This window comes from Poromitra crassiceps (genome assembly GCF_964638095.1).
Source record: "Poromitra crassiceps genome assembly, chromosome: 14".
In the NCBI taxonomy this organism is placed as follows: domain Eukaryota; kingdom Metazoa; phylum Chordata; class Actinopteri; order Beryciformes; family Melamphaidae; genus Poromitra; species Poromitra crassiceps.
In genome coordinates, this window is record NC_139633.1 from 34,004,604 (window position 1) to 34,019,807 (window position 15,204).

General features: G+C 43.2%; 2 protein-coding genes across 2 annotated transcripts in view; both read left to right on the plus strand.

The window, feature by feature from the left end:
• Window positions 1–15,204, plus strand: part of LOC310788759 (NLR family CARD domain-containing protein 3-like) — a 275,717-nt gene that overhangs the window by 107,997 nt on the left and 152,516 nt on the right. The window lies entirely within an intron of this gene.
• LOC310789522 (nephrocystin-1-like) overlaps window positions 1–15,204 on the plus strand; it is a gene marked incomplete at its 3' end in the record, with an annotated part of 53,597 nt that overhangs the window by 2,433 nt on the left and 35,960 nt on the right. The window contains exons 2-7 of the mRNA XM_083651158.1: window positions 861–925; window positions 1,035–1,095; window positions 1,787–1,920; window positions 3,018–3,195; window positions 11,234–11,335; window positions 14,459–14,580. Of these exons, the coding sequence (XP_083507284.1) occupies window positions 861–925; window positions 1,035–1,095; window positions 1,787–1,920; window positions 3,018–3,195; window positions 11,234–11,335; window positions 14,459–14,580 (662 nt within the window). The remainder of the gene's footprint in view (window positions 1–860; window positions 926–1,034; window positions 1,096–1,786; window positions 1,921–3,017; window positions 3,196–11,233; window positions 11,336–14,458; window positions 14,581–15,204) is intronic.

Sequence of the window (15,204 nt, forward strand, 5' to 3'; positions counted from 1 at the left end):
CAGAAGTGACCCTACTACTGTACTCTGTATATTATATTTAATATACTCGTGCACATAGCGTTCCAATAGGCAATAAAGGGGAAAGGCTGACGCTCTCCTGTCTCAGACGTCCGATTGCAGATCCGAAGATATGATAGTCCTCCTACGGAAGCCAGTAATTTAGCCCACCTGGGCAGACTTTTCCAGCCCATAATTGTTAATACTTGGCCAATAAGTATGTACAGTAACATACAACATAAAATTAACAGTAATATCTTCATTTAATGTAGAATGCAAAGGACATGTAACTGCCTTGTTACACTCGCATTCCAGGAATATTGTTATTTACCGCGGCTCTTACTGTGGCTGGTTGGATGCTCCAAGCCAGCAAGCAGCACTCTGCCTTGGCTTGGAAACAGCGATCCGCCCGGAGGCCCCCTCCCGGTCCTCTGCTCCGAGGCTCGCGCAGTGAGCCACTCCACAGCGCTGTATTTACATGATATTGTGTTTGTACACAGACTTATTGAAACGTGACCGGTAGCTTTCAGATTTGTCCGGTAAAATACATAATTTTGCGGTGCGGAGCGGTGCCGGCTTGTTCTGCCCCAAATCGAGTGGGATCCATAATGTGGATCCCACTCGATTTGAGGGCAGAACAAGCCCTACGCAGCATTCAAGCACCAGGATGGGCCAACGTCAACTCCAGTCCCTCCCACTTTCCAATGGTCAAATCAAACTCCTCCACAGGCTATGTCCCGCCTCTCTAGCCTGTTTCAGTGGGAATACGTCACAAAGACCCATTTCAGCTTGTCTTTAAACTGTGTGTACTAGTCATTTGACTCGAATGGCCACCTCTGCTCTGGACTGTTTCTCTAACCCAGGTTGACAGTCTGCTGCAGGATGTGCAGAAGAGTCGGTGTGGAGCCACTGAAGAGGCGTTTCACAGGTAAACAGACAGACAGACAGACAGACAGACAGACAGACAGACAGACAATGTGTCCACTTAACAAACAGAACATGTGATGTCCATGACAATGTGTCCACTTAACAAACAGGTGTCGAGAATTGCAGACCTCGGCTCAGAAGATGATGGGAACACTGAAGAAGCTGACCAAGGTTAGTGCCATACTGTCATACTTTTAGATTACACTTAAAGGACGTCACCGGAGAAAAAAACGCTGATTTATTTGCACATGATCTCAAACATATTTGAAAACTGAATTAAAATCAACTCTGAATAACTGTCAAACTAAATGAATGCAAATCAACTCTCAATAACTGTCAAACTAAATGAATGCAAATCAACTCTCAATAACTGTCAAACTAAATGAACGCCTGCAAATTGTTTACAGTTTTGGGATATGTGTTAGATCATGTGCAAAACAAATCAGTGTTGTTCTCCTTTTTTCTAAGATTATTTTTGGGGGTATTTTGTCTTGATCAGATAGGACAGTAGGCAGACAGGAAAGGTGGGGAGAGAGAGAGGATGACATGTGGCAAACGACCACGGGTTGGATTTGAACCTGGGTCGGACACGTGAAGAACAGCCTTTGTGGTGCGCGTTCTACCAGGTGAGCCACCAGGACGCCCAGAAGTTCTCCTTGAAGCCTAAATAAGCTGTAAAGAGTTCAGCAGTAGAATGAGCCTCAAGTTCTGCATCACAAAAATGACAAACAACTAATATGACCTGTTTTCTTTGGTCTTTTCCAGACAGTTTGATGTAACCCTACTATATTCTGTTGTGTCTGATCAAAGCTGACTCTTAACCTAAACTGAAACAATAACCTGCTGTCTGTGTTGTCGTCAGGCCGATGAGCCGGCTCCGATGGGGAACTACGAGCAGAGGAAGCAGGAGGAGGAGAGACGACTGCAGGGCCTCATGGAGCATCTCCACAGCCTCTCTCTGGAGCTTTCACCTCCAGGACCCAGCGCTGCTGCACGGTAGGGGTGGGCCATATGGCCCTGAAATAATATCACCGTATTTCAGGGTATTTCTGCCATAACCATATTCTTGACCATATGACAAAATATGTTATTATTAGTTTCAAGAACATGCAACAAAATAAGTGTGTTGTATTCAGCTTATGTTCAGACGCGGGAGTGGGCCAAATTATTCCGGGTTGTTTTAACACTTCCGGTGGTCACGGAACGTCAAATAAGAGAGTTGTTCTTGTAGCGGACAGTGCAGGGGGTAAAACAAAGAACGTAGCCTACTACTTTGAGCTCGGTACACAGCAAGCAAGCCGAGTATCCACTGTTAGCCAGGTCAGATAACGTTATCATCGACAATGACGGGCACTTTCTTGTAAAACATACCTGGACTCCAACAAAGAAAGCTTCAGATGGTTTTCTGTCCTCCGAGCGCAGCTCGAGCCACTTACGTCTATAAGACCTGCAGATGTTAACGTAATTCCCTGGAATGCGAGAATTAATGAGCCAGTTACATGGCATTGCATTCTTAGACATTGCCGTTTGCTTTTATTTGGTATGTTACATACAATTGGCTAAATTATTAGTTAATTCAGAGTTAGATGCTATTGGAGCAGCCAGCCTTTTTCTTTCTTTTTTTGCCAGAAGTCGTCACACGACCACACAACCGGGTCAAATGGGCGTGGCTACATAAGGTGAATATGTCAGCAGAAACCTAACGTAACAGTTTGCCTTCAAATGTTCAAATATGCTTTAAGTATTACCATGGTTTGTTGAAGGAGGAGTTTCACTGGCAGGACGTAGCGCGTGGGAGGATTACGTTATTCTCCTCCCGGAATAGGCTCCCCGAACCGACCAGAGGAGGCACTAGTGCAGCGACCAGGACTCATATCCTGAATCCGGCTTCCCACCTGCAGACATGGCCAATTGTGCCTGTATGTACGCCCGACCAAACTGGAGGTAACACAGGGGCTCGAACCTGCGACCCTTGTGTTGCTATACGAGGAATCTACCGCTGTACTAGCCGGACGCCCGTCTGGTTAATTAACATTGCAAAGTCGTGTTAGACGGTGTGGCTCTTTTTCCACATGCTTTGTTTTGATCCACAGTCACACCTCCAAGGAAGACAGCGAGGAAGATGACGACGATGACAGTGACGATGACGACGGTGACGTCAATGATGAAGATGAGAAGAGAGCAGTGAAGCCGCCTTCTCAGTCTGACCCTCGTATCTACACAGCACTCAGCGACTTCAGAGGAGAACAGGAAGGAGATCTTTCTGTTCAGGTGAGTTACTTCCTGTTTCCAGAGATCGCCCCTGCGAGGGCAGCATTCGGCCCACAAGGCATCGTGATGGTTCATCATTTCCTGCACATGGAGCAACATGGCAGAAGAAGCGATAAATAAATGATCACATTCATACAAACAATATTAGGATTTAGTCTTCAATGACATTAACTCATCGGTAACATCTAATAATCATCTACAGAGTATTTGTCACATTTCAACCGCTTATTAGTTGTAGTTGACATTCAACAATTCAACTGTTCAACAGATTTAGAGTTCTCACCGGGCCTGAAAATTCAAACCCCACCCGACCCGACCCGAGTAAGTTGAAGCCCGAACCCGTCGTGCTGAGTCGGGTCCCGTCGGGCTGAAACTCTAAGCAGATTTTCTATAGAGTCTATGTGACAATTTATGAACATACATGTTACACTAGGTGCAGGTGTGTGGAACAGGTTATGAACATACATGTTACACTAGGTGCAGGTGTGTGGAACAGGTTATGAACATACATGTTACACTAGGTGCAGGTGTGTGGAACAGGTTATGAACATACATGTTACACTAGGTGCAGGTGTGTGGAACAGGTTATGAACATACATGTTACACTAGGTGCAGGTGTGTGGAACAGGTTATGAACATACATGTTACACTAGGTGCAGGTGTGTGGAACAGGTTATGAACATACATGTTACACTAGGTGCAGGTGTGTGGAACAGGTTATGAACATACATGTTACACTAGGTGCAGGTGTGTGGAACAGGTTATGAACATACATGTTACACTAGGTGCAGGTGTGTGGAACAGGTTATGAACATACATGTTACACTAGGTGCAGGTGTGTGGAACAGGTTATGAACATACATGTTACACTAGGTTCAGGTGTGTGGAACAGGTTATGAACATACATGTTACACTAGGTGCAGGTGTGTGGAACAGGTTATGAACATACATGTTACACTAGGTGCAGGTGTGTGGAACAGGTTATGAACATACATGTTACACTAGGTGCAGGTGTGTGGAACAGGTTATGAACATACATGTTACACTAGGTGCAGGTGTGTGGAACAGGTTATGAACATACATGTTACACTAGGTTCAGGTGTGTGGAACAGGTTATGAACATACATGTTACACTAGGTGCAGGTGTGTGGAACAGGTTATGAACATACATGTTACACTAGGTGCAGGTGTGTGGAACAGGTTATGAACATACATGTTACACTAGGTTCAGGTGTGTGGAACAGGTTATGAACATACATGTTACACTAGGTGCAGGTGTGTGGAACAGGTTATGAACATACATGTTACACTAGGTTCAGGTGTGTGGAACAGGTTATGAACATACATGTTACACTAGGTGCAGATGTGTGGAACAGGTTATGAACATACATGTTACACTAGGTTCAGGTGTGTGGAACAGGTTATGAACATACATGTTACACTAGGTTCAGGTGTGTGGAACAGGTTATGAACATACATGTTACACTAGGTGCAGGTGTGTGGAACAGGTTATGAACATACATGTTACACTAGGTGCAGGTGTGTGGAACAGGTTATGAACATACATGTTACACTAGGTGCAGGTGTGTGGAACAGGTTATGAACATACATGTTACACTAGGTGCAGGTGTGTGGAACAGGTTATGAACATACATGTTACACTAGGTGCAGGTGTGTGGAACAGGTTATGAACATACATGTTACACTAGGTTCAGGTGTGTGGAACAGGTTATGAACATACATGTTACACTAGGTGCAGGTGTGTGGAACAGGTTATGAACATACATGTTACACTAGGTGCAGGTGTGTGGAACAGGTTATGAACATACATGTTACACTAGGTGCAGGTGTGTGGAACAGGTTATGAACATACATGTTACACTAGGTGCAGGTGTGTGGAACAGGTTATGAACATACATGTTACACTAGGTGCAGGTGTGTGGAACAGGTTATGAACATACATGTTACACGAGGTGCAGGTGTGTGGAACAGGTTATGAACATACATGTTACACTAGGTTCAGGTGTGTGGAACAGGTTATGAACATACATGTTACACTAGGTTCAGGTGTGTGGAACAGGTTATGAACATACATGTTACACTAGGTTCAGGTGTGTGGAACAGGTTATGAACATACATGTTACACTAGGTTCAGGTGTGTGGAACAGGTTATGAACATACATGTTACACGAGGTGCAGGTGTGTGGAACAGGTTATGAACATACATGTTACACTAGGTGCAGGTGTGTGGAACAGGTTATGAACATACATGTTACACTAGGTGCAGGTGTGTGGAACAGGTTATGAACATACATGTTACACTAGGTGCAGGTGTGTGGAACAGGTTATGAACATACATGTTACACTAGGTGCAGGTGTGTGGAACAGGTTATGAACATACATGTTACACGAGGTGCAGGTGTGTGGAACAGGTTATGAACATACATGTTACACTAGGTTCAGGTGTGTGGAACAGGTTATGAACATACATGTTACACTAGGTGCAGGTGTGTGGAACAGGTTATGAACATACATGTTACACTAGGTTCAGGTGTGTGGAACAGGTTATGAACATACATGTTACACTAGGTTCAGGTGTGTGGAACAGGTTATGAACATACATGTTACACTAGGTTCAGGTGTGTGGAACAGGTTATGAACATACATGTTACACTAGGTGCAGGTGTGTGGAACAGGTTATGAACATACATGTTACACTAGGTGCAGGTGTGTGGAACAGGTTATGAACATACATGTTACACTAGGTGCAGGTGTGTGGAACAGGTTATGAACATACATGTTACACGAGGTGCAGGTGTGTGGAACAGGTTATGAACATACATGTTACACTAGGTGCAGGTGTGTGGAACAGGTTATGAACATACATGTTACACTAGGTGCAGGTGTGTGGAACAGGTTATGAACATACATGTTACACTAGGTGCAGGTGTGTGGAACAGGTTATGAACATACATGTTACACTAGGTGCAGGTGTGTGGAACAGGTTATGAACATACATGTTACACGAGGTGCAGGTGTGTGGAACAGGTTATGAACATACATGTTACACTAGGTTCAGGTGTGTGGAACAGGTTATGAACATACATGTTACACTAGGTGCAGGTGTGTGGAACAGGTTATGAACATACATGTTACACTAGGTTCAGGTGTGTGGAACAGGTTATGAACATACATGTTACACTAGGTGCAGGTGTGTGGAACAGGTTATGAACATACATGTTACACTAGGTGCAGGTGTGTGGAACAGGTTATGAACATACATGTTACACTAGGTGCAGGTGTGTGGAACAGGTTATGAACATACATGTTACACTAGGTGCAGGTGTGTGGAACAGGTTATGAACATACATGTTACACTAGGTTCAGGTGTGTGGAACAGGTTATGAACATACATGTTACACTAGGTGCAGGTGTGTGGAACAGGTTATGAACATACATGTTACACTAGGTGCAGGTGTGTGGAACAGGTTATGAACATACATGTTACACTAGGTGCAGGTGTGTGGAACAGGTTATGAACATACATGTTACACTAGGTGCAGGTGTGTGGAACAGGTTATGAACATACATGTTACACTAGGTGCAGGTGTGTGGAACAGGTTATGAACATACATGTTACACTAGGTGCAGGTGTGTGGAACAGGTTATGAACATACATGTTACACTAGGTGCAGGTGTGTGGAACAGGTTATGAACATACATGTTACACTAGGTGCAGGTGTGTGGAACAGGTTATGAACATACATGTTACACTAGGTGCAGGTGTGTGGAACAGGTTATGAACATACATGTTACACTAGGTTCAGGTGTGTGGAACAGGTTATGAACATACATGTTACACTAGGTGCAGGTGTGTGGAACAGGTTATGAACATACATGTTACACTAGGTGCAGGTGTGTGGAACAGGTTATGAACATACATGTTACACTAGGTGCAGGTGTGTGGAACAGGTTATGAACATACATGTTACACTAGGTGCAGGTGTGTGGAACAGGTTATGAACATACATGTTACACTAGCTGCAGGTGTGTGGAACAGGTTATGAACATGCATGTTACACGAGGTGCAGGTGTGTAGGGATGCAGCGGTTTCCGGTTTGAAGGTATACCCCGGTTTGAAAAAGTCACGGTATCAAAACCACTAAGATTTGCCGTCATACCTTCTCCACGGTATCAGCTGTTTCCCCAAAACAACGTGCCGGTTGCTTGCAGAGTGCAGCTTACGCGGCCCCTCCCCCTTGCTGCATGCCTACCTAGACGCACAGTAGTGAGGAGCTGCCCTTGACTGTGTTTACAACCGTGTGTGATAAAGCAGGAGAACGCAAGGAAGGACCCCCCTGAACTTTCCCCCCATCTAAAAAGACGACGTCGGCTGTATGGGAATATTTCGGCTATTGTAAAATCACAGATGGCCATAGCCTCAACGCGAGACTCATCAGAATGACTGATGAGTCTCGCGTTGAGCCTAGGATGGCCAGGGCTTAGATCTGCGTGAGCACGACCCGTCGTTATTTGTCAAATTCAAGCTACATTAAAACGTTGTCTTGCTTCAACATACATCGCATTGGACATAAACTATTTCCACCCGCAGGTTTGAGGAGTAGCTAACAAACGTCAGATAAATGCTCTCTCTATGCTAACGTTACCTACTGAGGCAGCTAACATGGCTAATTAGCTAGCTAACACCAGCTATCTTTCTCCACTAAAGTTAACGTTAGTTGACTGAGCGAACGGCGCTGTACAGCAGGTCGTTATCAAAACGTATTGCACTGAAGAGAAGTAACATTAGAGAATGACGAAAGACTCCTCCAACCTGTCAGTGGAAAAGTATGCACAAACTTTGTGTGTGTGAGTGAGAGAGAGACAGAAACAGGGACAGAGGCTGTGTGTGTGTGTGTGTGTGTGAGGAAACAATAATTGTGTCCAGTGTTCACCCATTACAAAAGAGAAGCGTGTATTTGATATTATTATGATGTTTTAGTTTCACATCAAATTAATTAGATTAAATCGTTTACATTTATAAGTAAGAACAGTACTATATTAACATAGTATAATAACAAACTATATTAACACATACTTGCCAGTTAACTGTAATTACAGTTGGAGGTTACATTAACATTTTTTCTCAGTCCACAATTCAGCAAACTGTTAAAAATAAAATAAATTTTGTTCATTGGCATTTTTTACACATAAAGGTCCGCAATACCGCGATACCGTGAAACCGTGGTATTTTTGTCCAAGGTTATCATACCGTCAAAAACTCATACCGTTGCATCCCTACAGGTGTGTGGAACAGGTTATGAACATACATGTTACACTAGGTGCAGGTGTGTGGAACAGGTTATGAACATACATGTTACACTAGGTTCAGGTGTGTGGAACAGGTTATGAACATACATGTTACACTAGGTGCAGGTGTGTGGAACAGGAAGAAACAGAATCTGTTTGTTAAATGTAAACTAATAAGCTTTTCATACAAAACCTACAGACAAAGACAAACGGCTGAATTGTTTAATCTCAACTAGGGCTGCACAATTAATCGTATTTTCATCGTCATCGCAATATGAACATGCGCACTAAACACATCGCAAAGGCTGCCTGAAACGCAATGAATAACGAAAGTGGTTTTATTTACACGCGTCATGCATTCCCACTCAGCATCGGATCATTTTGTCTTGTGTTGTAAATCCACCGTACACCTTTCCCTTGCAACAGTGCGCTCCGCCCCTCTGCCAAAGCCCAAACACGCTGTGTGTAGTTTCAGCTAGAGTCAGTGTGTATTTCATTTCTTTATTCAGTGGGCATAGGCTATGTTTGGGGTCTATATTAGCATTATTAAAGCAGAAAGACATAGGAACTGTATAGCTAATATGCATGCTTTAATATCTGTTTATTTATCGTCATCGCTATATTGAACAATGTTATCGCACATCGCAGATTTTCCTCATATCGTGCAGGCCCAATCTCAACTAATAAACTGTTACTATACTCTGTAGACTCTGTGTAGGTGCCGGACTATCCAAATAAAGTCTCGCTAATCTTTTACTACTAAGGCCCCTTTCACTATTTCTATAAAATGACTTCTTATAACCAGGTCTAACAAATGTTTTTCCATCTTCTCGAATAATCATGAAAAAGAGGTTTTCTATAAAAAAAAAAAAAAAAGAGACAAAAAGGCACTCTTCAATGTGTTTGCATGACTGCCAAATAAATTGCTTATTTGTTAAGCGGAACTCATGGTCGGGTGTCAAGCTGTCACGCTGCAGCTGGCGAACCTGCCGGCGTGCAGCTCCCCGAAAAAGTAATATAATATAATAATGTAATGTAATGTAATATAATGTGATATAATATGATTATAATATAATATAATATAATATGATATAATATGATATAATATCATATCATATCATATCATATCATATCATATCATATCATAATATAATGTAATGTAATATAATGTGATATAATATGATTATACTATAATATAATATAATATGATATAATATGATATAATATGATATAATATGATATAATATAATAAGAATAATATAATATAATATAATATAATATAATATAATATAATATAATATAATTTAATGTAATGTCGATGGGGAGATAACAGGAGCGAGTGAAAGCTATGACCAAGTATATGCACTACATTCTCTCCTTGGGCTAACTTCTACTCATTGAAATCCTAGTGAATTCACACCATTGACTCATTTTGTTGCGGACTCCCCTGGACCCCCTCATCAAGCTGACATTGGAGCATGTATGTCTAGCTGCCGCCGTGCTGTCCTAAAGTTTCTCACTTGATCAATTGAACGGAGGATATTTTCTTTCATCTTGGCCTTTTTATTTGGTCTTAAAAATGTTGTCCATCATCTTGACTTCAACCAGCAGAGGGCGGTCACGCCCTTCAAACAGTGTTTCCACAGTTCTAGTCCTAGTAGAATCATTCTGAAATCTAGGCTGATACAGAGTGAGTGAGCTAAAGAGAGTGTGGTGCCAACTGATGTCCAAAATGCTTGATAGACACGTGACTCACATAGCTATTAGTGTGTGTGGGGGAACAGTTCCAGGAAGTACGCTTGAATGCATCAAATAAAGCTGATAATATACAATTTGATTCTTTAAACGTCTTTAAACCCTTTCAAAGTACCTCACAAACGGCCCATTCTGCTGCAACTCTACACTGCTGCTTAATCCAGAAACTTACTTCCAGGAACTATGGCGAGGTCAAACAAATACAACAAATCAACTGGTCCATTGGAGTGAATGGAGATGACACAACTCTTATATCTCTATGGCTCTGGGCTGATAGGACTCACGCAAGGCAACTACACACCTTTATTTTCAGCCACTGTTTGGTGTGTGGTGAAGATCAGCCCCTAGACCAGTGGTTCCCAACCTTGGGGTCGCGACCCCAATTGATGATGTCACTGATGATGATACTTATGATATTACCAATGTAGTGAAATTCTGGGGTCCCTAGATTTTTGTGACGTCAATGTGGCATCACAAATCAAAAAAGGTTGCTAATCCATTTATACAAGTCAGATATTCATTCTGAAAGCTTTCCTGTCCATCAAACAGGCTGATGGAATTTCTCAATGTAACAAGGTTCATAAATAAGCAGGAGAAATGCAGAAAGTTAAGTGATTAGAATAGAACAGTTGTGCATTCTGTAAGTCAAAGGAGCAACTTTGACTTGCAGGGCCCGGACACACCATACGCCGAAGCTATGCTGAAGCAATGCTGAAGCTACGCAGCGTGGAGGCAGTTTAATTTCAGCGTCCTTGTTAAGAGGCGAGACCGATCACACCAGCACGCGGGCTGCAGCGATAAGTTTCAGCTTCTGTTCTATTTTTCAAGCGTGCAGCACCCGAGCTGCCAGGCACGAAGTCAATGATTTGGCGCGGGATTGCGAGAATTGCGCATATTTTTGTCACATCCCGCAGATTTGTAAGTTATAATGTGGGAGAAGTCACACAAACTGGTTTGTTGCCCTGTGTTTCAGAGGGGCACGGTGCTGAGGATCATCAGGAAGACGGCAGATGGATGGTGGCTGGCGCAGGACACTAAAGGCAACAGAGGAGTCGTCCCTAAAACCTACCTGAAGGTACACAACCAGTCAACCAGCCATTTTGTGTCTCAAGATGACACTGATGACACCAGTTTATTTCATTGATTTTCACTCCTATTACACTGCCCAGTCACTTGAAGTCATGCTATTACACTGCCCAGTCACTTCTAGTCATACTATTACACTGCTCAGTCACTTCACTTATAGTCATACTATTACACTGCCCAGTCACTTCTAGTCATACTATTACACTGCTCAGTCACTTCACTTATAGTCATGCTATTACACTGCCCAGTCACTTATAGTCATATTATTACACTGCCCAGTCACTTCACTTATAGTCATACTATTACACTGCCCAGTCACTTATAGTCATACTATTACACTGCCCAGTCACTTATAGTCATACTATTACACTGCTCAGTCACTTCACTTATAGTCATACTATTACACTGCCCAGTCACTTATAGTCATACTATTACACTGCCCAGTCACTTATAGTCATACTATTACACTGCCCAGTCACTTATAGTCATACACAGCCAGCAAATTTGGCCTCCAGTAAAAAATGTATAGGTGTGTCATCCATTTAACATCTACAAAATTCCAAAATCCACCTTGACAGTTTGTCCTGCTTCACACTCACATATCTCTATTTAGAAGCTCTCCAGCACAGCCTCAGCCTGGTGAAGTGCCTTTCTCAGCCTGGTGAAGAGCACCTGGATAGCAGAGTGTTCCCCAACTAAGATTTGCCCATCTGGTCTCGGGTTTGAACCAGCAACCTTTCAGGAACAAGCCTGTGTCTCTAGTTTCTACGTTTCCACCACCACCACCATCCATTTGCCAAATACAGTATACACACTTTAGGACATAATGATAATGTTGCATTTTAAAGTACTTAAAGAGGTGACTGGTGAGTAACCATCAGCGCAACTCAGACTTCAGACTGAGGTTTTAGTTTAACAACATCAGTGTATTGTAAAATGCTTAGATCAGCCATTGCCAACCTGTGGCCCTGGGCCCACTTGTGTGAATGTGGGCTGAGAACACATTATTTGGTCAAGTCAAGTTTATTTGTATAGCCCTAATTCACAAGCATGTGTCAGAGGGCTTCACAGGAAATATGTCTAGCTAATTATAGCTGACACAACAGCAGCAAATTACAGTAGTAATAATAACACATTGAACAATAGGGCTGGGACGGATCACGGATAATCCGTGACCCGTACGGATCAGCCCCCACAGTTCGGAACGCGGTTCGGAATGTCAATGGTCTGCGGACCCCCCCCCCCCCCCCCTTCGTTTAATTTAACGTTTAACGTTAGTGTATGAGAACGCCCAGCGCAGCCAGACACAGACAGGCATCATCATGGCAAGCACAAGTGAGCTTCCTCATCCCTTGTCGCTGCTGTAAAGTCTCTCTGAAGGCTGTGGCTAGTGGCTACTAAAGACAGCGTCACACAAACTTATTTCAACACCTCTGAAAAAGCACAGGAATGCGATCAGCGTGTTGCGCGCTGCACAAGATAAGGAGAGCCACAACACACAAACACACACACACACGCGGACACGTTTCACAAACACATTATCACCGGACGGTGAAATGTTGCCTTAGGACACATAACAACAAAACAACATGTGGGGCCACTGAGTAGCTTAACGTAGCATCAACGTTATATTTCCAGACTGACCTGGTCTGGTCTGTAGGTCTGTACCCGTGTCATGTGACTGGTGCAAGCAACAGCCACGAAGTTAGGCATAGCAGTGCCACCTAAAACAGGAAGTTGGGTTGTTGTGCCTTCAGAGTAAAAGCATACATTGTGTCACTTATGAGAAAAAAATGTTTTTTGAGCTGTGCAGGGCAACAAATGGTTAGAGAATTATAATAGTATTAAAAAAATCTAATCGAAAATCTAATTTTGAGAGAAAAAATCTGATATATATTTTTTTTTGCTGATCCGAAAAATCTGTGATCCGTGGCTCAAAATCCGTCACGCGATCCGATCCGTGGGTTTTCTGATCCGTCCCAGCCCTATTGAACAATCATGGAGAAATATAGAATAGCATGGGTGCCATGCTTTAGGGTAGACTGGGTGCTATGCTTTACAATAGTGGGGGAGGACGGATCAGGAAAGGGAGGATGTGGGGAGGGTGCAGGGGAGGGAGAGCAGGGAGAATGTGAGAGAGGAGAGAGCAGGAAAGTGATGAGGTGGGGAGGGAATGGGAAATGTTGGGGAGGAGAGGAGGTGGGGAACGGGGAAAGAGAAAGAGAACGGGTGCCATGCTTTAGAATAGAATGGATGCCATGCTTTAGAGTAGTGGGGGAGGAGAGTTCAGGAAGGGGAGGAGGTGGGGAGGGAGAGCAGGGGGGGAGTATATGAGAGCGTATGTGTAGAGAACAGGGAAAGGAGGGGATGCCATACTTTAGAGTAGAATGAGTGCCATGCTTTAGAGTGTGAGAGAGGAGAGAGCAGGAAACGGGGGGGAGCAAATCAGACAATCTGACTACTCTAGCCATACTGTTTACAGTTGAATGTGGGCTGAGAACACATTATTTGGCCTCCATACTGTTTACAGTTGAATGTGGGCTGAGAACACATTATCTGGCCCCCATACTGTTTACAGTTGAATGTGGGCTGAGAACACATTATCTGGCCTCCATACTGTTTACAGTTGAATGTGGGCTGAGAACACATTATCTGGCCTCCATACTGTTTACAGTTGAATGTGGGCTGAGAACACATTATCTGGCCTCCATACTGTTTACAGTTGAATGTGGGCTGAGAACACATGATTTGGCCTCCATACTGTTTACAGTTGAATGTGGGCTGAGAACACATTATCTGGCCTCCATACTGTTTACAGTTGAATGTGGGCTGAGAACACATGATTTGGCCTCCATACTGTTTACAGTTGAATGTGGGCTGAGAACACATTATCTGGCCTCCATACTGTTTAGGGCTGAGAACACATTATTTGGCCCCCATACTGTTTACAGTTGAATGTGGACTGAGAACACATTATTTGGCCTCCATACTGTTTACAGTTGAATGTGGGCTGAGAACATTTTTGAGATTTTCAAGTGGGCCATGAGTGGGGAAAGGTTGTGAACCACTGGCTTAGATGATTAAAACCGCTCACTGTACCAAAACATTTCAGAGTGGTTCTGGTGTCAACGATGATGAAGATGAAGATGAAGATGATAATGATGATGAGGAGTCAGACGAGGAAGAGGAGGAGCAGGATGATGAAGACATGGCCGAGGACCAAGACAAACGGAGGTGAGGTTCTCCGTTTTAAAAACTGGAATCTGCTGAGATTTGGTTTTACTGTGTTGTTTCCAGAGGTTCTTAGACCAGTTTTGTCCTTCAGATTATTCTTTATTATTAGAGTGATGCGGTCAAATTAAAGGATCCCAGGACTATATTAGTTATAAAAAATACAGCACCAACACGAGGGTCGCAGGTTCGCGCCCCATGTTGCCTTGGTCGGATGTCCATACATGCACAATTGGCCGTGTCTGCGGGTGGGAAGCCGGATATGGGTACGTGTCCTTGTTGCTGCATTAGCGCCTCCTTTGGTCGTTGGGGTGGAATTAGGGGTGGGCGATATGGCAAAAATATCATACCACGATTTTTTCAGGCAGGATCACGATCCACGATCTTATCACGATTCTTTTTCATATTTTTAAGACTATTTTGCAAGTTACTGAACAGTACAAGTACAACCAAACTAATTTCAGGGTTCATACGGCCATGAGAAACCTAGACAAGTCATGGGAATTTAAAATTCAATTTGTTTTATAAATATTTTCATGTCGTCATTTACGCTGAGTTTCCAATAATTCATGTGCTGAAAACTAATGTTCACAAGCATGCAAACACTCTATCTATCTCTTGGTTCAC